At 35.5% G+C, this 22,382-nt stretch overlaps 1 protein-coding gene across 1 annotated transcript in view; it reads right to left on the bottom strand.

The window, feature by feature from the left end:
* The window catches only part of csmd3b (CUB and Sushi multiple domains 3b), a 536,357-nt gene that overhangs the window by 93,272 nt on the left and 420,703 nt on the right, over positions 1 to 22,382 (bottom strand). The window contains exons 21-30 of the mRNA XM_038288005.1: positions 21,952 to 22,140; positions 15,779 to 15,879; positions 15,499 to 15,567; positions 15,177 to 15,333; positions 13,172 to 13,363; positions 7,704 to 7,830; positions 6,270 to 6,472; positions 5,496 to 5,687; positions 4,785 to 4,923; positions 3,363 to 3,550 (exon numbers count right to left, since the gene is read on the bottom strand). Of these exons, the coding sequence (XP_038143933.1) occupies positions 3,363 to 3,550; positions 4,785 to 4,923; positions 5,496 to 5,687; positions 6,270 to 6,472; positions 7,704 to 7,830; positions 13,172 to 13,363; positions 15,177 to 15,333; positions 15,499 to 15,567; positions 15,779 to 15,879; positions 21,952 to 22,140 (1,557 nt within the window). The remainder of the gene's footprint in view (positions 1 to 3,362; positions 3,551 to 4,784; positions 4,924 to 5,495; positions 5,688 to 6,269; positions 6,473 to 7,703; positions 7,831 to 13,171; positions 13,364 to 15,176; positions 15,334 to 15,498; positions 15,568 to 15,778; positions 15,880 to 21,951; positions 22,141 to 22,382) is intronic.

The raw sequence follows: 22,382 nt of genomic DNA, 5'->3' as shown, positions 1-22,382 counted from the left end.
CGCCATCCGTTGTCTCATTAGGAGCATGCCCCCACGTTGTCAGACATGCATACACACACGAGGGGGCCATATAAATTACTGAATACCATTTTAAGTTGCTGCATTGAAATTTCAGCAAAATGGACTAGCCTGCTGCATCATTTTTTCACTGTGATTTTTGGGGTGTCTTTGAATTTAGCCCTCTGTAGGTTGATAATTTTGATTTCTATCAAATGATGTGGAATCCTTTTGTTCCTAACACATCACCCCGTCCATATCAGTATAAATAAACAGCATGACTTTTTCCCCCATTGAGATCTGATGTGTTTACAAAGTGTTCCTTTAATTTTTTAAACAGTGTGTGTATATATATATATATATATATATATATATATATATATATATATATATATATATATATATATATATATATATATATATATATATATATATATATATACATACATATACAGGGGTATTGGCTGTTTTCAGTCAGGTCACTTGAGCCAGCAATATGTCAAAAATGACTTTCAGGAATCCAAAAAGCTATTTGGACAGTTAAGTAAGACTCAGGCTTCAGTTTCAAAAACCTATAACACAGCGTTAGAGTTGATTCCTTACCACTATCACCATGCGGGGGATCAAAACATCACTCCTGTAAGCCAGATCAATAACGACCCTTAACTCCCCATTACAGAGGCATGGGCCAGTTTGGGGTTTATTTGCAAGCTAACAGTGACAGGGGTGGTCCGATTTTCGGTTCAATTTCCATATTTTCAAAGCCATAACAAAGCTTTTTTTGGGTTACTCTATAAAGCCTGGAACTCAGCACTACTCCAGACGTTTTGAATCGCGAAATCTTTCTGTATGGGAAGCAAAATGTCGTCAAACTTGGAAAACAAAGTCCTGTGGTTTGTTTTTTAACTTTTTTTGGAATCACTATGACCTGGATGACTGAGAATCTTCCCCAAGAGTTTGAACTCTGGACCACTAGCTCTTTGCGGGTTCTCACTCTTCAAGACACAGCTAAACTGAGGATTCTGCAGGATGATAGGTTTAGGACTGGTGATCTGATGAGGTCTTAGTGGTAAACAAGTTCTAATTATTACAATAGGGGCAAAGAAGTTTAATACTGCCAGGAAGATAGCATTACCCTTTAGTTTCTTTTCAGTACTTCAGATGCTGAATCCCTTGCATCACCTTCCATCTTTACAGTATGTTTTTTTTGTCACTGGCTTTGTTATTCTTTTGGGCATTGAGGATGCAGGAATAAGTAGCAGTAAAAGAGGGTGGAAAGTCTCAAGGTGGGGGAGGAGTAGAGTTTTGTACACTTGTATCAAGTTTGAATGTACCCAGTTAATGTTATTTACACCTCTAGGGTAACGCTGAAGATAATGATCAAAGCTGGAGAGAACAGATTTCAAGCATGTCTTATTTAATTCCCCAACAACAATGAAAGCCTCATCTGGATAAATCCTTATCTGCCAGGTAATAGATTTAGAAGTGAGGGGGTTGTGCTCTAGCATTGGCATTCGCTTGGATTTGAACAGCTGTTTTAACCACCACAGTGACTTCTTTAAGAAGATAAAAGGGCCTACACATGGAAACAACTTTAAGTGGGTGCACCAGTGGGTTTAGATAACTTTGTACCACAGTTGGCATGGCAAACAAACCGCTGCAGATTACAGCCTTTCAGCTACTCAACAACCTCCAGATGAAGTCGATGAAAACAAAATGTATGATAATGATTACACTGTGGCCTCAGATGATGCTTTGTTCTTCTATTATTACTGTAGCTCCATACCATGGATTTTGTGGTCAACAAATCTGGCTGGTCCACTCTGAAACCCTGTTTTTTTTTATTGCTGTTGCTCAGCACTTTCTAGGCCCCAAACAAGACCGGGAGAACCAGCTGATCTCACTAAATAATCTGCTATGTCATTAAACCGCTAAAACTTCCTTGTAATTTGTGTATTGCACATCATTCTAGAGTATTTAGTTCATTGGAGAGTAGAAATATCTACAACCATTTACAATATCAGATTTAAACAATAACACACACGTATTATCATAGCAATAAGAACCACTGTGTGTACACCTCTTCATCATCAGAAGCTGGTGCCAATTTAAGCCAACACCATTCCAGAGTGAGTCTGCAGACAAAGCACCTACAGTACCAATAGTATAGCATAGGCCTAAGTTATTAATATCATTACACAACTATGATAAAAAAGTTGTGGGTTGCACCCTTCAATTTTTAAATATTTTTTTTAAATAAACAAGTTTGTTAGACATTTTTGTATAAATAGAGGAAAATTATGGTATTTAAAAAAAAATCTGTATTATATCATAGGAATCCCATACCACCCAAGAATAATAAGAACCAAACCAATAAATAAAGATAAATAGCTAAGGTTGCTCGTTAACTTCAGCTACTAAAAACACTGGTTTATATTGTGTCTTATGAGTTATAAAAGGCAATGAATAAATGTCATAAATAAGAACATAGCCAAAATAGAAGAAAAGATCTTTCACAACCTGGTTACTGCTGAGACATCTGTCATTCTGTAAAACCAAGGTAATACTGTGCCCACCCATACAGCTTTTCCTTTGAGCGAGCACTTTAGTTACCTATTCTTAAATGGCTAGGGTGGAGGATGAGATGTATTAGTGGGGTGCAAGTGGAAAACACCAGCTTGAAGAGAACAGAAGCTGGTTGGTCTGTCGAGACAAGAGCTGAAAACAGTTGTAAGCACCAGGTGGAACAGCGCCTGTGAGATGGTTGACAGGTTTCTGCAGAGCAACAGCCTGCAGTCTGTGCCGTCTCATACTGTCTCATCAGGTGAAGAGAGGGAGAGTCTTAACATCTGTACTCCCAGAGAAGCAGACATATCAAAAGCAGGAGAAGATCATCAAGGCCCTAAAGCCAATGAAAGATACAACAAATCTCTTGTCACAGGAGAGCAGGCCCCCACCATCTGTTTGATTGGTCCTTTCTAAACTCAACTCATCTAGTACACAAAGGACAGCACTGGAGAATCATCAGTGGCTTGGAAGATAAAGCATGCTGTCCTAAGGGAACTATACAAGAGATACACTATCAAGCAGAAAGGGAGCCATCTCTGCACTCCCTTTGGACAAGAAACAGCAACTTAGATGGAAGAATGATTGCTGGGGCTGCAAAACTAAGCAATTGCTTTAGGTTTAGGATTGGTAGCACTCAAAAAGATGTAAATAATTATGTTTTTTAAATTGTGGCTTTGCTTTGGGCTATATATATTCCTTTATTTATCCATTTATTTAATTTTTTAAAAGACAACCTTAAGTTATTTGGTTTGTTTAACGGGTCTACTTCTACACACAGTATTCAAGATCTTATTTACCTTTGTATTCCAGGTGAAAGCCAGTATATGAAACAGAGCCATCGCTCCGGAAAGCTAGAAGCATGGTGTTCGAGCTACTTTCTATGCGCTCTGGAAGTTTGCTGTCCTGGAAGCTTCCGATGAGAGGACTGTTGCTGTCCGGACCATCGTAGATGTATAGGAAGTCGTAGTTTGGTTCAATGTTGAAACTAAAAGGTAAAAAAGAAAAAAATGCAGGGGGGGTAAAAATCAAAAAGAGAAAGCAGAGTTCCATGTTAAGTTAAAATTAATAATTTTAGTGCCATGTTTGTCAGTTTTCTGGCATGTTAGAGAAAAAGCTTAATTTTTTCAAACAAGTTGAAAAAATGCATAATGATGAAAACTTTTTGAGTTTCTATCTATTTTTACTGTTGCTTTCTTATGGTAAAGTAACTAATCAATTTGATAAAGGTTTTCATCAACTAATTGAAAAAACCTTATTGGGACAAAATTGGATTGTCATGTTACTTTGTAATATCAGAGTTTAAAAGTTATCGCCTATGTCTTATTCTTTATCTCATATAATGTATTGGGTTGTAAGCTTGAAGTCTAATCCAGGTTGTATGACAGTGTTTATCTGATTCAGTGTTGGTGTTAGACCCCAGATTATGAGATTATGTTAAGACCAGCATGGATGTGGGCTGAGATTAACCATCTATTCAACATTTCAGACACGATACTCCTGTGTTGTTTGCTCATTTTCTAAACTTAATTAACTTTTGAAGCTTAAGCTTGAACCAAAGTATGGAGAACTGAAGTAATAATCTCTATGAAATAGTGTTGTGATGCGTATAAGCATTTAAAAATCTAATGGTCAGTTAACAGTTTGGACATTTAAGAATGTGGACAAAAGTTGTTACAATGCCAACAATGTAACGTTATGAGCCTATTGCTGATCAACAACCAAATACACAAGAGGGTGTTCGATAACTTTTTTTACATAAGTCATAAGTCATGTGGATATGAAACAGCTGTCCGGCACTGGACATTTAAAAAGGCCTTTTAGCGTCATAGTGTTCTGTAGGTTTTTGTTTGTTTTATTGCTTTGTTTGTTTTTTTAACTGGATACAATGATTTTTCCCACCCTTTTTCACACCCACCACCTGCAGAAGCATTAGAATAATCAGTAATTGCTTTTTCTTTTAAATTCACCAAGAGTCACAATAAAACCTAGCATGTTGCCCATCCATTACCGGTAAAAAAGACATCTAACATTTACTAGACATATAAACATTTCAATATATGTACAGATTTTTCAGATTAAAATGCAAACACCTCTGTGATTTAGTTGTAGTTGATACAAAAACATAACCAAAAGGTTAGATTTGCATGAGATCAATGCACTAGATTCAAGAGTAAAAAAAAAAAAATTGACAATGACTTGACATTTGGTTGATAGGTCACCTAATGAAGGCAAGCGAAAGGACATAATCCGAGTTGACAGCGATGAGCCAGTCACAGTCCTTTGAGTGTGGGTAGGGATGAGGATAGTTAGGAGAGAGAATGAATCCATAGGAACCAGTCAGATTTCCTCCACAAGGTGCTGTAATAAGAACACAATTCAGAATAAATTCACAGAATACTACATGCATAATATCCATCAATCTATCTATGGATACAAATCATAGATAGATAGATAGATAGATAGATAGATAGATAGATAGATAGATAGATAGATAGATAGATAGATAGATAGATAGATAGATAGATAGATAGATAGATAGATAGATAGATAGATAGATAGATAGATAGATAGATAGATAGATAGATAGATAGATAGATAGATAGATAGATAGATAGATAGATAGATAGATAGATAGATAGATAGATAGATAGATAGATAGATAGATAGATAGATAGATAGATAGATAGATAGATAGATAGATAGATAGATAGATAGATAGATAGATAGATAGATAGATAGATAGATAGATAGATAGATAGATATGTAAATCAGAATGTCTAAAAATAGGCATAGAGAATTCCAATAGTCATCCTTTTAGTCACTGACAGATGTGTCCTTGAGTCCTTTCCCTGAAACTGAACAACTCCAGCTGTGTGTGCAGTGCATCTGTTTCATGTCCCAGCAGAATAGACTTCAGCTAAACTCCTCACCTATGCAGACAGGTGGACTGGGTTGCCAGTAGTATCTGTTATCCACTTGTATGCAGGTTATTTTGTCGTCCCCCTGGAGCTCATATCCAGGGTCGCACTGAAAGGACACTGAATCCCCCGGCTCACGGCCGTCTCCGCTGCGCGTGCCGTTCATTGGCACACCTGGGTCCCTGCAGGCTGTTGCTACTGAGCCTGGAGAGATGGGAGACAGTGACAAAGTTTGAAATGGAGGAGGAAAAAGGAGAACAATTACAAAAAACAGGGTCAAGCTCAGTGTTCAGGAAGTACTGCAACTGAGAGAATGCCCAGTGTTTAACCGTACATTTAAACTATTTCTAAATAGATTAAAACATCCTTAAAAATGTATGCAAATGAGCATAGTATATGTAGTAACTCACTCCCAGAGTTGACATAGGAGTTTAGATCAATTGCTTTTTTAAACATAATTATCCTAAGATTTGGAATCAGTTCTGCAAATCAAAGACAATACAATTTCCTGGCACAGATATAAATTAGAGTTTCTTCTAAAACTGAATGCATTATTACATGTCAATTAAAACCAGTTTTCTCACGAATTAGGAAAAAAAATAGATATAAAAAATATAAACATTTTGGCTTACTTTGTACTTTATGAATTCTGATAAAATAAATGAATAAAAGAATACATTTTTTGAATATTTAGAACCATCTAAGAGATGGATAACCTTACAATCAAACTGGTTTGAAGGATAGTTTCTCTTTTACAACATATTATTTCAAAATGTTATTACTTACTGGAAAATTCAATGGCAAATCCTGACTTGCTGATATAAAAGTCTGTCTCAAACTGGACAGTGACCGTGTTTAATGTAGAATGGATTCCCTCGGGGAGCAAAGATCCACTCAGCTCTGCCAAAGACATTTCATTTTCAGGTGGTCCGTCCCAAACTTTCAGCATGTCATGGCTGGCTTCCGTGTCAAAGGCCAAGAACTGGAGACTGATTCAAAGCAAACAAAGATAATATAGATTATTTATTTCAGTCAAAATGTATTCAGTGTTGGGTACTTAGTTTTGAACTTCCACAGTTTTTAATGTGGATAATAAAGTAAAATATGCAATTATTTTGAAGAATATGCTCTAATATTAAAATTACTTTATCTGTATTTTTAAATGGTAAAATGTTTAAAAGTGAAAAAAAAAACATTTTGAAAAGGAATCATCAAACCACAATCATTGTGCAAATTGAATGGAAAAGCTAGAAATATAACTGATCAGAAACACATTTTATGTTTGACTGAACCTGACTGATAACTGGCAAATTGAAATTAAAAAATCTGATGACATTCGATGTTTCTTTGATGGATCATATACAGTGGGTTACCAAAAGAGGATTATACATAGCAGAGGACAGGAATCTAAACTCGAACAGCAACTTGCTTTAGTCTATCCTTTTGAATAGTCCTTTTCTGTCAGTCAAGGAACATGATGATGTAGGCAATACTGGCAACCTTTGGGAAATATCACCATTAAGCTAAAGGTCACGTAAGTTTTTGTTGAACACACACACAGGCTGATGTTTAGCTATGCATGTCATGGTAATCTTGTCATTAAAAGATGCTAATGACTATAAAGTCAAGTCCAGTGATTTTGTCTGTTTTAAGCATAGACTGCACTCTCTCAGTCATGTTAAGACTTTACCTCTGCTCCCAGCCTCAACTAGATTACAAGAGAAAAGCCTCTTTCAATTCCAGTATAGTTGCACTGAATAATGATTAATCTTACAAATTCAAAATAACATTACATTAGAATTTTTCGGCATTCTAAATGTAAGAAAAATATGCAGATCTACTAATATACTGCACACTACATTGTCAGGGTTACGACAAAAATCAAGGAAATTATGGCACTAAAATCAGACTAAATTGTGCCCTTATTTATTATCATTACCTATATTATGGGTGATGGCTATATTGTGATATTTGGTGACTTTCATATGTACAAAATTTGTTGTTTGTTTTTACTATAAAATTTAATTTTCCACAAAATTCCAATCCTCAAAAACAACATACCAGTAAATCTTGTCTATCTAAAAGACATAAATTATTTTCTTTTCTTCTTTTTTGAATACTTTTTTTTTATTTTTTTATTTATTTTTTTACTAATTTTGGCTTGTACGTGGATTCTGCCATTTGGATATTACCAAAACGTCAAAGAGAATCTCTCTTTACCTCACAATATTGCCAGAATCCACCTCAATGGTCCAGGTGCACCGAAGGTTGTTGTCATAGGGAAAAGGATATCCAGGAGAAAGAATCCTGCCTGAAGATTCCCCCTTAAAACGGCCCCCACACTCAGCTGCAGGTTTTACAAACACATAAGAGACATGCATTATAGTTAGTATAGAAATATTGTAAAGAAGTAAGATTTTTAGAATACATAGATTAGCATGAAAGGGCATTACACGCCGACCAGTGAAGCAGTGCAAATGCTAAATTGGTATAACAAATGTGTTGATGAGGTATGTCACGTCAACCTGTTATCCGCCTGTGGCATTTGTTTATCGAAGCAATCATACTGACTAGGTGTACCTCAAGGGCTGCTTAGTGATCATCAAAGAGTGAAAGTGATTAAAAAATGAAACCGACACCCCGCCTCTGCATCTTGCTGTCTTTTTCACCCTTTCTCTCAAAGAGAACATGAGGAGGAGAAGAGAGAAGAGCGGGAAGAAAAAACAAAGTGCTGATCTTGCATTCGTCCCTCAAGAAATCACCTCACATTATATAACTAAAATAATTCCTCTTTCTTACTTTGTCTATTCCAGTTATATACTTTCACAATCTCCAACCCCTTTCTTCTTCCCTCTGCAAGTTCCTCCTCCCTCAGGCTCCTCATCACTGGAATATATTATCTCGTGTAATAGGAGCAGTAAACCACTTTAGGATGGAGAAAGGATACAGTGAGAGAAGGCAAAAAATAAAAGAAGGGGTAAGGCAGAACCAAGGGGTGTAAAGAAAGAAATACTATGAGTAATAACAAAAAATATAATATTAAGACCAGCGGTTAGATGAGGTCACAGTGTGTCACTGCTAAAATATAAAGTCAGGGAGTTTTAGCCAGTGGTTTTATGAGTGTTTCATTATTAATAGTGAAAAGGAGATCGACTTATTAAGCTGCATTTCAAATCAGAAAGTTGAAAGGGGAAAAAAAAGGAAGAAAGGGACATATTGACAACATTGAAATGACTGCTGTAGACACCAGCTTTGTTAATAGAAAGACTTTTGCATTAATTTGGATATAGAAGCAGGTTTATAATCTGTTCAAACTGTTCTTTTGTTCACAGGTTTGTGGTTGCAGTTTGAACCATTGTTTTGCTTTCCAAACACTATTTGAACATTCTCTTTTTTTTATGTTGTGTTGTTTTTTGTGTAGCAATGTTTCAGGCATACCATATGGGGTACATGGCTGCCTACATTTGATGGGCTGATTTCTACAAAAAGGAAATCTCTATATAGTATTCTGTTAAATTAATAAATTCTAATTTTAGGTTAAATTCAATATTAAAGAACACATCCCACAGAAATAGTTAGAGTAGTCATTTTTTTCTTACCTTTAATAGTTTAGAGCTAGTGTGTATTGTGCATATCTGTGTGTAAATGTGTGTTTGAAGTGGTCAGCATATCTATCTGATAAATTGTGTTGTGAATACAAGTTGGTAACAAGATGATAATGTTTGTGTTCTTGGCAAGGATGGTATGAGGCCCAAAATCCAAAGCAAGGCAGCCATATGCCCTACACAAAGGTAGATCACAGCCAAGCACAGGAGAGGTAACCCCATGGACAAAGAGTCACAGGGTACCGAACCCTTTGACCTAACCGCATCGACAACCGCAGCCACACAGGCGATACCCTGGAACTGATCAGGTCAGAGGTCCAGGGCATGCCCCAACCCTGCAAAGGGACTTTCCGATACTAATCAGAGGGAGTCCCTGCTGAGGAATCAGTTCAGATAGCCCCCTTGAGCCGGGGCTCAGATGAACTTGTTGCTCTCTTAGGTTGTTGGAGTCTTTGTTTTCTAATGGGTTTTATGTTTGGCCATTTTATTCATAGTTAACATGATTGTGTAAGCTCTTCAAAATGAGCTCCATGGCAGAGCTGTACTGTATATGTTTGGAAGCTGAAATTGCGCAATCCTTCCCATTTTGTGTAACCTCTTCAGAACAAGGTTACACAATAATGCTTATTATGATAAAAATGCCCAAACACAAGACCCATACAAAACAACAGCCTCCAATTAAGCCTGTTTTGTGGTTGACTTAACCTGAATGAAGTTGAATTTCCCCAGACATGATACAAAGGTTACATAAATCTTCGACAATACCAACATAATATTGTATGTCACTGCTGTATCTAATATGTTATGTATTGTATCTGCTTACACAAGAAAGGTTGTCCAGTAATTACATTTACCTTTAACTTACATTTAAATAAAATATCAAATATAAGCTAATAATGCCAGATTTATTAAATAATCAAACCAGTTGTGCTTTAATGTTTAGAGACCAAACATGTTAGACTTTGGACATGCCTAACAGTGAGATAGATAGATAGACAAATAATAATAATAATAGACGACAGTGATAATTAAATGTTCTAAAATGTATCATCGCCATTTCATATAGTTTGAGTGATATCTATATTATTATCATAAAGGTATAAAGGATGATATACTGTGGAAAAAATAAAATAAAACTCGCCTTTTTACAGAAGAATAGTTACATCTTTAGCAGGACTGCCATCTGTGACCTTTTCATTATAAATGATTGCTTAATGTGAGCATTTAGTGAAAGCATTCAAAGCTGTTATTAGCTGCTGTTTTAACCCTCTTTACAGGAACATGTTTGCAAGAAATATCACAGAGATGCCAGATGTGCAACCATGTCAATCTTAAAGAGGACATCATTAATAATTAAATGATCTAATCTAACTTACTTTAATCTCTAATGGCTTATGATTAAAATAAAAATCTAAATCTGCTGTTTGGAAGCATTTTCATGGCTTTGGAAGAAAAGATGATCTATTCAACAGCTAAAAACTGAAAGGAACATTGAGCTTGGATGTACATAAAATCAAAATAATCTTCTGTGCATGCTACTATTAGCATACAAACTGTATTAGCAGAATAGTGGTGGCTTACATTGTAAGTTCTGGCAAGATTATATTATATCTATAGAACATTACCATAGCAGCATGTTTGACTTACTTTATAGTGGTTAGGAGGAAAACTAATTTGCATACATAAGATGTACTACTGTGACACACTGGGATAATTTAAGAGAGCTCTGGAGGCCAAGTAGACTGTAAAGCTAGTGGAAGAACATTATTGATTTGTTTAAGTCAATGTTTATGACTGTGGTGTGATAATGATTCATCCGTTTGCACACTGGGAGAATGAAGTGAAACAAGAGATAGAGGGCTGAGTATTTACAAAAGTGTAAATTCTCCAAAGAAAGTATTTTCCCATTGCAGTTTATTGCTTCTATTAAACACCAGGTACATTGATGCATTAGTCTGTAAAAAAAAGAATAGATTATTTAAACTGTATTATGATGCAATTTTTTTTTTTATAACCTGGATAGTTGTCTAGCCTTTAGCATTAAACAGGGACATCAATAGATGTTGATAGGGAATTTGTCCTTGTGGGTGTATGTATTTAGGAGTATGCTTGAGCAGGGGGGATACATGTGTACACCCTCAAGCCACAGAAAGAAAAATGGCCCCTACAAGGAAGTACTTATCCGTATGGGTCAGTGTGTCTTATCATAAATGATTTTCAGGAGAAATAAATAAACTGGAAATTGCCATCTCTCCTTTTTAGATTTTAAGTTTAGAGAGAGAATCTTCTCCGAGACTGCTTAAAGCAGGCGACCATTTGATATTGTATTACAGAGCATGATCAAAGATTTCAGAAACACATATCGCAAGTCAGAGACTATAGTAATGAATTTCAGATGCATTATATCCTGTCAAATGCTCAAGTTAGATCAAAAGGCATCCATATTTAAGGCAATAATTTTGTTATTATTGTTATGAATTTAGTTCATTCAACACATTTTTTTTTTGACATTATCATTCTTCTCAACTAGTCACAAAGTAAAGTGTGAAAAGGTCTTAGTGCATAAGAAACTTCTTCAGTCTTTCACTCTTTTTATTCCTCTAAGTTCTGATGGCTCAGGGTTGTGACCTCCATCTGCATTAAGATGGATGAAGACTTAATGATTGGAAAGATATGCATTGAAATGACTGACTACTGATAGTGTAAAAGTAAAAGAGAGATTTAAAGTTTGACATCTTGTAGCTTTTGCAATGGTTCACTTCATGCCAGGCTTAAGTGTTTTCTGCCAATATGATTACATGAGAATGGTAGGCCAGCTGCTTTGCTACAATCGCAGTATGGATAGTTTTATAACAGCTAAACACTTCTACTAACCAGTTTCAGTTGATGCAACATTAACTCATGTTCAAAGATTTAAGACCATAACAAATGTTGAAGTAATTTATTATTTGGACTCTTGGGACTGCAGAGAGTTCTAAATAAAACTTCTAAATGCAAAGTGAAGAATTTGGAGTAAAAAAAAAAATAAGTATTTATTATTATCATTATTATTATGTTATTATTTTTATGATTTATTGTTAGAGGTCCCTTATTATGCTACATAGAGAAAAAAAAATATATAAGTGAGGCCCCCAGAGCTTGTTTTTGTTGTGCATTAAAATGTCCCTCAGATTAGGTAGACAGCCTTTACCAAAATCCTCCTTATCCCACCCTTTCGATGAGCTGTTTTTGCTTTCCTCACTCTCATCCTAGCGAAGGCCAGCTCAAACAACCCACAACCATGATAATTCACAGTTTGTAAACAGCAGCTAAGAGTGCAGAAAATTGTTTTAAATGAGAATTCTGCATAATATGGAATCTAACTAACTAACTAATCTGTTTAGGATCATAAAGGTGTACTCACTGTCATTTTCTGTAAGCTTTCCACCTCTTTGTAAACACACTGCTTAGGTTAGACACAGTAAGACAGTCATTCTAAACTTAAAAGATGCTAAGGTTAATGGAACAAAACAAAAAAAAGTGGAAGACCCCACATCAATTTTTTGAGCCACAATCCAGGTTCACCTCTGCCTAATTTTGCCTCGTTTTGTTCACCTAACCAGGTGATTTTGTGGAGTTTTAAATAGAGAAGGTTGGAATTAATCTCTGTTAAGCTTTTTACTTTCTTGACCTCTATTGTCCACCTCTGGTTACTGTGGAGACCAAAGATAAAGACTGGTGGAGAGGTAATGTTGACCAATGACTTCTTTGCCAAGCCCTCCTGCTATTTCATTGTTTAGATATTTTTAAAAGGACACTTGAAAAATAACTTGCCACCTGTTAATAAAGATAGAGATATCAATATGGCTGGTAAAATTTTTACCAAAATCTCTCCAGTACTTTATATATAAAATGCCTTCAAAATGTCTCTTTTGGTAGGATATGTTTTACCTGTACTCCAGAAAACAATAGCAAAACACCCAATCTCTCTTATGAATGTGCAAACTGAGCTAAAGTGTCATATATTTCGATTTTATTGGGAACTATATTAGTTTTGAATTATCTTCATGGATTGAAAAACATCTTTATGTAGGAAGAACTTACCAATACAAGAGGGCAGAGGGTTATCCCAGGCTCTCCTTTCACCTGTCATGCACTTAAGCGTGGAAGCTCCATGCAAAGTGTAACCAGGCTCACATCTGTATGTAATGCTACTCCCAGAAAAATGGCCTTGGTCATTGACTTTGAATCCAAACTGAGGGACCCCAGGGTCTTCACAATGAGACAGCTCAAAACCTAAACAGAAATAAAAATAAAGAGAGAAAAATATCCTGTGAATATAGCTGCACACCAATATTCCATAGATATTTAGCACTTTCAAGTGTTCTGTTTTCAAGTTTCCTAATAGTTCTGTAAAGCACCAACCCTAATTTAACAGAAAAAAAAAACAAAACAAAAAAAGATACATAGAACTTAGAACATAGAAGTATATGCTGTAGCCAGTTTAAGATTGTTCTTCATAGTCTGTCTGAGCCCAGTTTCCATGGTGATATTCAGAATATGTAGTTGCTGCACAGTTTTACAGCATGGGATTTGAATAGATTTATAAATATACTTACAAGACCATAACCGGGATTTGATCTATGACATTACCCAGAAGACAGGGCGCGCCAGCATGGGAGCTTTTTCCTGGTAGACTAATGCAGGTGTATGTCTAAATCCTTAAATTTGGCCATAATGAAAGCAGTGCTCATTTAGTGAGAAATACAGCCATAGCTGTCATCAACCTGGGAGTGAACGGCCACCCATCTCAAACTTTATTTGTGACAATATTTGAAAGAAAGCAAAAGACCATGAATTATTTATTGAAGTGCCTCTAAGAGTTATACTGCATTATATTTTTCGCCCTTCATATCAAACTTAGATAAAACACATTCAAGCTTAAAGTCACAAACAGAAACTAAAGATTGAACAGCCAAAGTATAGTTCATTGCCACTCAATCAGCAAAAAGACAATAAAACATCAAATAACTACAGGAGCTTTGCTACAAATAAATTTTTGCATGACTCAGCTCTATTATGAAGACTTTTTAAAGATGAAGATCTTAAATATTTCAGGTTGCTCCATCCTAAGGTGAAATCTTAGCTTTTGCAATAAAATTTGCCTAATTTAGGAAAGCTGGTTTCAGGGGCAGTTGTGTCTTTCTTTAGCAAGTTATTTTGTGCTTATACAGGTTTAGAATATCATAATTAAGGATTATTATAATGTATGGGCTACGGTAACTTATAACAAATAAAGTAGATGTTTGAATATTACATTACTAAGAGGACATCACATTAGATTTTAAGCCTTTACGTTAAATTTGTTTTCAACAACATATACCCATTCAACTTTTTTACATTTTGTAAAACATTACAATCAAATCTTTGACGCATTATGTGTGTAATTATATGTGATAGACCAACAGAAGGTAGTGAATAATCACAGAGTAAAATTAAAATATTTTTGGTTTTCAAAACATTTATGTGCACAAAAAAATCCTGAAATGTTGGTGCACACTGACAATAAACTCTGTGCTAAATAAAATGCTACCAAGTGCCTTTAGAAATCAAATACAGTATTTGTTGAATGTTTTAATCTGAGACAGGGGGGAAGGTTAACTTTCCACCCTAACAACAAACATATACATATAATTGGGGTTACAGTAGATTTCTTTAAATCAGAGCCTGCTCATGTGTTTGCATGGCAAGATATTTACAGACACTTCTAATCTGATTAATTTTGAGCTATTTAATGACTTTAAATAGCCCTCAAAGATCAAAGACTTCCAGGGATAATTGCAACAAAAGGTTTCCTCCAACAGAGTATTGACTCAGGGATGCTGATGAAAAAAGCTCACCCTGTTATGTGAAAATCCTTTCTTTGAGATTACACACTACGCAATGATTGTTTATCACACAAATATATTCAGTGGAATACATTGAACTCTGGGGATGCATGGTAAAAAAACTGGGAAAACTTCAGAGGTTATGAATACCTTTGAGAGGCACTGTACAAGCATAGCAAAATGTGTAACGAGTTGATAAACAGCAGGTATCCTACACTTACTTGAGTAGACCAATTTGAATCCTTCTCCAGTGTCTTCAGCATCACTGTAAAACTCCAACCAGAGGTGGTTTGATGTGGAAATTAGAGTGAGGCCCAACATAGACGAGCCAGTGAATGCTCCAAGGACTTGAGCTGTGTTATCTTTACCATCATAAATCTGTACAAATAACAGAATAACGTACCCATTATTAAACATGTATTAAAAACGAACACCGCTCTGGCCTGATTACGTCTTTTAATGATTTACTTTTGGCATTAGCCACAGATATCCGCTAGGTGAAATGATACAGACATAGCTTAATGTATGTGTGAGCGCATTTACCTTGAGAATATCGCCCTGGGCAAGATGAAATGTTCGAGCTGAGATGTTGATACCCTTTCCAGCTTGCACCTTGAGTCAACATGGAATACAGATGAGGTTAACGGGAAGCAGCACACAGAACATGCACTCAACATGTCTGAAAACGGCTATTATATTCAACAAAACCCTATAAGGATTTTACAATTTTCCAATAACGATTTCCAGGTCACTGTTGCCATATTTTACAGCATTTTTTATTTTTATTTTTTTGCTAGAAAACCATATAGATTTACAGCTTTACCTGGATGCTGTAGATGCACTCATGGTTGTTATCATAGTTCATTGGATAGTTTGGAGACAAGAGTATGCCTTCATTATTTATGACTGAAGAACCACATTCAGCTGAAAAGAAAGAGAATATATCATTACAATTAACAATAAACACAATTCCTTTTAAAGTTACAGGTCTGTTGGGGTAAATTAAAATTTATATTAAATGATCTGTGTTTTATGCTTGAATGCAAAAAAAACTGCATGAATGCAAATAATTCAGTAATCTTGCACAACATCTGAACTTTCAAGCTCTCATTTTCAGCGTATGCAGTGCAGTGTTCACAATTTAATTTATCTAAATACACCCAGTCTCTGTGTTGTTCAAATTTGGCCTCTATTCAAAAAATCTATGCTTCTGTCTTTTTTTTCTTTTTACTACACCCTCCCTTTTTTCCTCTCTCCCTCCTGTTCTGTGTCTATACTTGTGTAATAGTCCTATTACAGCTGTCATATCGTCAATAAATCTCCTGCTACAGTTTCCATTTAGAAAATTAGCTCTTCACCCTCTCTCTTTTTTTCATCTTAATTTTCTCCTTCTTACACTTTGTCTCTCATTTCCACTTTATATCACTAGAGCCCCCTTTATTTGCCCCTGCTTCATTCCACCATTTTCCTTTTTTACTTCATTATTACTCTTGTTCTTTTTCTTCCATTCCCCTCAGCATTTAATTTTAAGGGAAATAAACCAAATTTGTGTCTGTCCAACTCAACCAATGCTGCATAGAGAATTATACAAATTGAAATATTAACTGAAATAAAATTGGAATTGGAATATTTAGAATATGGTTGGCTATTTTAGATTCATGGGAGAGGTATTTTGGGGTTTCTCAGGAAGACAGACCATTCCCTACTACAAATGACAGAACATGAAGGTTAACAGAACAGGCGCAGCTTGTTGTTAGATTATCCCTGATATACAGTGCTGTACATGTGCTTACATGTACAGCACTGTATATCAGGGATAATCTGGGTAGATCTTGCAACAGTCTAAAAAGTAGCCTTATGTAGGAGTTAACCCCTTGAAGCCTGAATTGAAATACATGTACATTAGAGCTGGGCGATATGGCGATATATATCGTGAGGACGAGAGAAACATGTCTATCGTGACCTTTCTCCTCTATTTTTTCTATCGTGATAAACTTTTTTATTTTATCTTAACTTTTTTTAGCCAAGATTCTATACTGTTCACTGTCATGGCCACAAATTGCATAACTGGTGTTCTTGGTTTGAGGTTGGGATTCTCATATAAGGAAACAAGATGATGGGTAAAAAATAGGCAATGAAAGATTTTTTTCAACCCTGTCCATCTGACGGACTATGAAAACATAAAATGCAACATCAGTTGTGGCATATCGTGATATATATCGTTATCGTGATATAAAATAATCCATATCGTGATATCGTTTTTTTTCCATATCGCCCAGCCCTAATGTACATCTAAAAAGACATTTTGTGCATGTTTTTCCCCTTCGATGAGATGCCAAAAAAATGGTTAATGTTACTAAATAAATAGAAATGAAGGTGAGTATGTTTTGTAACAGCAGTTATAACTACTTAATAACATACACTGTGACTAGCATCGGGATGATGCAAAAACGCTATGGCGTCTGTTTGCCTACACTGCAAAATGTTATTACAATGAGTAAAAATGTCTTAAAATAAGTGTATTTACCCTTAATTTGACTAGGAAAATAATATCATCTGCCAATGGAATGAGCATTTTTACGCTTAAAATTCGATAATAAGATGTAATGCACTTGAAATAAGAGACTGCAGTTCTTGTTTTTTTATTATTTTAAATGTACATTGTCTTGTTCCAATGGCAAAGTGTCTCACTTACCTGCTCAATTAAAGGAAAAAAATGCTTTTTTTTTAAAGAAAATTTGTTTTGCTTAGATTTCAATTTTTGGCAGTGTAATACAAGAGGTTTGTTGCTTATTAGCAACAACAGGCATCAAAGGGTTAAACTCTAATCACACATTGGGCTTGCAGCACTTACAATACAGGGCCTGAGCTCCAAAAGATTTGAGACTCCTAAAGACATTCAAACTTTAATGGACTTGCCTCCATCAATACGTAGATCATACTGCATTAAATGAGAAAACTGTCACAATTCAGGGGTGTAGGATATGCAAATGTATATATGGATTAAACTGAAACAAATTTTTCAAATCTAAGACTCACTATGGCCACACAAAATTTCACAAGCAAAAAATGCATGCTGTCAAAGGGATCACAAAGGAGGCATTGGTACAATGCTAGGCAATGGAGAGTCTGTGTGCATGTAAACATATAACCATTAAAGATAAATGTAGTCAGGGAAGGATGGATGGGGAGGTCAATAAGCAGACATAGACAACAGTAGCACTTTGATATAGGTTACTAATAAGAAGTGCTCTATATGTAGATAATATTTTTTTTTTTAGGATTTATTATTATTATTATCTGCACCCCATTTTTCTTTCAGTCTGAGGATCTACTGTATTTTAGAGGTCAATTAATGCTCCCTAGTAGCTCATGCAACCAGCTCATTTTATTAGCTCAATTTAATGGTTTGCATCTTTAAATATTGGCCTCTTTCAAGATAACACACAATACACCCACTTATTATGAGATAATACAATAAGAGTTTTAACCACAGATCAACTGATATACAGTGAATAGAACTACAAGTCTCATAGTCTAGATGTGATTCAACTGGCCAGTCAAAAAAAAAAACAACATTTTGTATTTTATCCATATCATTCTTTGGTGATCGACTAAATGATATCAAGCAACAATTTGTGCACAGAATGTGCTGTGCTGGATTGAAATTACTGCGTTTTATGCCAGGCACTGAACAGCATTGTACTCTGTACAAAACCTTCTCACCAACTTCTTCTTGGGCTGCTGATAAACACGTGCCAGTCCTGAGGATAATTACTAAAACTGGAGGTGCTTTTTTCCCCTTCCACTAATGCAGTGGAACACAAAATATACCATGCAGAACCAACATATAGGAAGCTGCATTTTACAGAACACTGTAACACAATAAAACTTACTTTACATTATTGGTCTAGTCACACTGTTGACAGTGAAACAACTATAGTACAAAGACACCACTACTACAAATATTATCCATAGCTGAAAATGGGACTGTAATGTGGAAATACCTAACAATTAACCCTAATAACTGCAGGTTCTGATCCATTGGCCTGGATTTCCTGCACATTTCCTTGCAAGAACAACACTTGTGAGTGTGGCAGCAAGCAGTGTCAAATCCCCTTCATTGTTACATGTGCACCCAGATCAAATCCTATTTTGTGTATTTCCTATTTGCCCTGAGGTGTCAGGATCATAGTGCTCATCCTTTGGATTTACGTTATACAATCTTCAAGCAATAGGGGGAAAAAAGTTATGATACTATTACGATACTTAAGGACAGAAGCCTGCAAAAAAAACACCCCACCATGAATAAAGTTAGAGAAGCTTAGTTTTCAAGATACTTTATTCACGCATTTTTATCATCAAAGTAAGCTCTGAGTAAAAACCTAACTATTTTATTCTATTTATCAATTTAAAAATTTACAACTTGCAAAAATGTACAGTATGGTCTCATAAAACCCATATCAAAGAGGTTTAATCTCTGGGAAATTGCAAAAAATAAAAAAATATCTAACCCTAGTCCTTGCATTTCTTACTGCAATGCTGGACTAGTGTAATTTTTTACGATCAGGATTAAATCCAGAATAGGTTATCCTGAGGTAACTCTATAGTTATGCTGCTATAGGCTTAGACTGCTGGATGACATAGGGACCCCTCTTCAACATTCTGCTTCATTCCATCTCTTTTCACATATTCTGCAGTATTTATTAGTTCAATCTCTAATGTTATGCTCTCTCTGCTTTTTTGCATCACAGCATATTAATCTGTTCTGTTCCTGTCTGGCTGTGACTCCATCCCAGAGATAAATATCAGCTGTGCTGCTGCCATCAACACCTTTGTTTATAGGTATAGGAGCTTGGCATTTTTTTCCAGAGTACCGGTAGTCCTGTTTTTCTGACGGTTACTAACTGGATGTGCTCTCTTTCATCGTCTGACAAGGGAGCTGGTGCAGAGCTTGTCTGCCTGGCTGTGTGTTTCCTGGATGGGGAAACCTGTGGAGCTGGTTGACAGTTACCTTTTGTATCTCTGCATCTTTCTGTATGTCTGCTTCTGTCTCCTTGAACCCCAGTTGGCCTCAGCAGCAGGTTGCTCAAGCTAAGCCTGGAGGTTTCTTCTGCTTAAAAGGGAGTTTTCCTCTCAAATATCTCTCCACACATGTTACAGTAGGTGTGAGGGATTGATTTTGAGTTATTGAGTCGATGCAATCAGCTGGGTTTTCTTAGAAAACTCTGAACCAATCTGACTGCATGATATAGTTGAATTGTAAAGTGCCTTGAGATGACGTGCTGTGAATTGGCGATATATACATAAATTGAATTGAATTGAAACGTTTCTTTGGTTAATTGTTTTATTTTAGCTAATGTGATATTTAACATGAAAATCCTTCCTAAAGGGACAGAGTGTAACCAATATGGCTTTGTTTTAGCAAAGCCAAATACATATCCTAACCATAGCATAAAAAAGTAAAGTGATCCCATAGCTCTGAATTAGTTAATAAATACAGAGATGAAAGTTGACCCAATGAAAGACACCATTTTGCTTCACCATCCTTGTTTAGGGTAACACATTTTTTTCTTACAGATCAATTTTGGTGTTCTCTCTGCTTGTTCTGGATACAAGTGGGCAGAACTTTTTTTCTTGCAGCGTGTCCATGAACAGTTGTGCTGCTAATCACGGTTTGAATGGTCTTTATTAAGAAGGAAAATCAGAAATTATGCCATCCTGTTTTTGGATCTCCCCTGTTATATTTGTATCATAAGTACATCTTCCAAGTAATATAAAGCATTTTGCTCTCCACCACCTCCTTATCAATAAAAAAAATACTTTGTATTCCTGTAGTATTTTTTTGGCCAGTTCTACAACTAGAAAAGTTTACATTAAAGTTAACATGTTTTACAGTCTTATAACTGTGGGCTTTGGATACTAGGTTTAGGCCATTACAACAGACTAGCTAGTTTGACTAAATGGGGAATCCCAATATTACATTTGCTCGTGATTTTCTTAACAACACGCCTTTGGGTCTATTCAAATTTGATGAATTATGATGCTTAGTCCTTAAAATTTAAGAATCCTAAAATACCGGATTATATTGTCAAATTTTTGACTTTAGGAACATTTTTGACTTTATTGATCATATTCTGAGTGAACCTCGAAATAATGTACAAGTTTTCAAAAATGAACAATGTCAGTGATACTGTAATTAAATCAGTGACAAATATATGAATGTCACTCAAAACATTTTGTTTTGCTGAAGCTAAATGTACAGACAACAGTTGGGAATTTAAATGTTTTTTTGCATTTTGATCTAAAATTACACTCTCGGTGTATGATCTTCAAATATTGCAAATCGGAGGCATTAAATTGCATGTCCAACTTGTTTTTGTACATGAAATAAGTGGATATTAAATATTGTGGTTTAGCTGTATAAAGATTGTATACCATCTTGCTGCATTCATATGTGCAGGCATCATGTATGTTTTTTCTGGAAATTATTTTACGAGTTATTTTTGATGGTCGTAATTGTACCAATGCCTCCTCTGTGGCAACAATTACTGCAGAAATGTTTGCATGTCAATTTGAACCTGACTTTTAAAAGTGAAAAAAACACAGAAAAACATTGCCGTTTTGAAAAAGCATCGCTCTGCATGTGGTAAATCGATTCATTTGCATATCCTCGACCCATGAATTTTCAGTTCAGTCATTAGAAAATTCTATGCATATCTATCAATGTAAATACACAAAAATTGGTTTGGACACACTGTCTGCTGAATTGCAAATTAAACTTTTTTCGACCTCCTTGAAATATCTGCTCAGTTCGTACAAACAAGTTTGCATCAATTTTAAAATGACCAAATCTTCTGAAGATCAGGCAGTTAGCAATTTATCTTTCCAAGTATTGCATGCATTTATGCTATCTGCAGCTCTAAACCCAAAAACACAAAAAAACATACTGTATCAGCAATACACCATAAGATCAGCAGTAATATGATCGCCTACCAACACATCTTGGTAGAGGAGCGCTCCACATTCTACGCCCTCCACCTAGACAGATTAACTCTGGCGCCCCCTCCAGGCGGTATCCTAAGTTACAGGAAAAGGACAAAGTATCTCCAACCCCAAAACTGTAGCCATTTCTCTGGCCAAATCTGGGCATCCCAGGGTCCTCACATGGCTCCAAAGTATATTCTGTTGAAAAATCATATATAGGAAAACACATGAAAGTCTAATAAAGATGAAGGAAATTTATTAAATTCAGTGGTTTTGCTCTAATACCTTTATTATTTAAAAGGCTTTTACTAGGCACCCTCTTTGACCATTTAGCACTTCTCGCTCAGTATTTATGCATAGTTATTTTAGTCATAGATAAGGAAAAAAAATCTAACAATACATTTTCCTTTTTTTGTAAAAGCATCTAAACAATCAGCAAA

The sequence above is a fragment of the Cyprinodon tularosa genome, unplaced genomic scaffold (assembly GCF_016077235.1).
Source record: "Cyprinodon tularosa strain WSP-4 unplaced genomic scaffold, ASM1607723v1 ctg247, whole genome shotgun sequence".
NCBI classification, from domain to species: Eukaryota; Metazoa; Chordata; class Actinopteri; order Cyprinodontiformes; family Cyprinodontidae; genus Cyprinodon; species Cyprinodon tularosa.
Note: the sequence above shows the minus strand (reverse complement) of the source record. Positions and strands in the feature narration are given on the sequence as shown.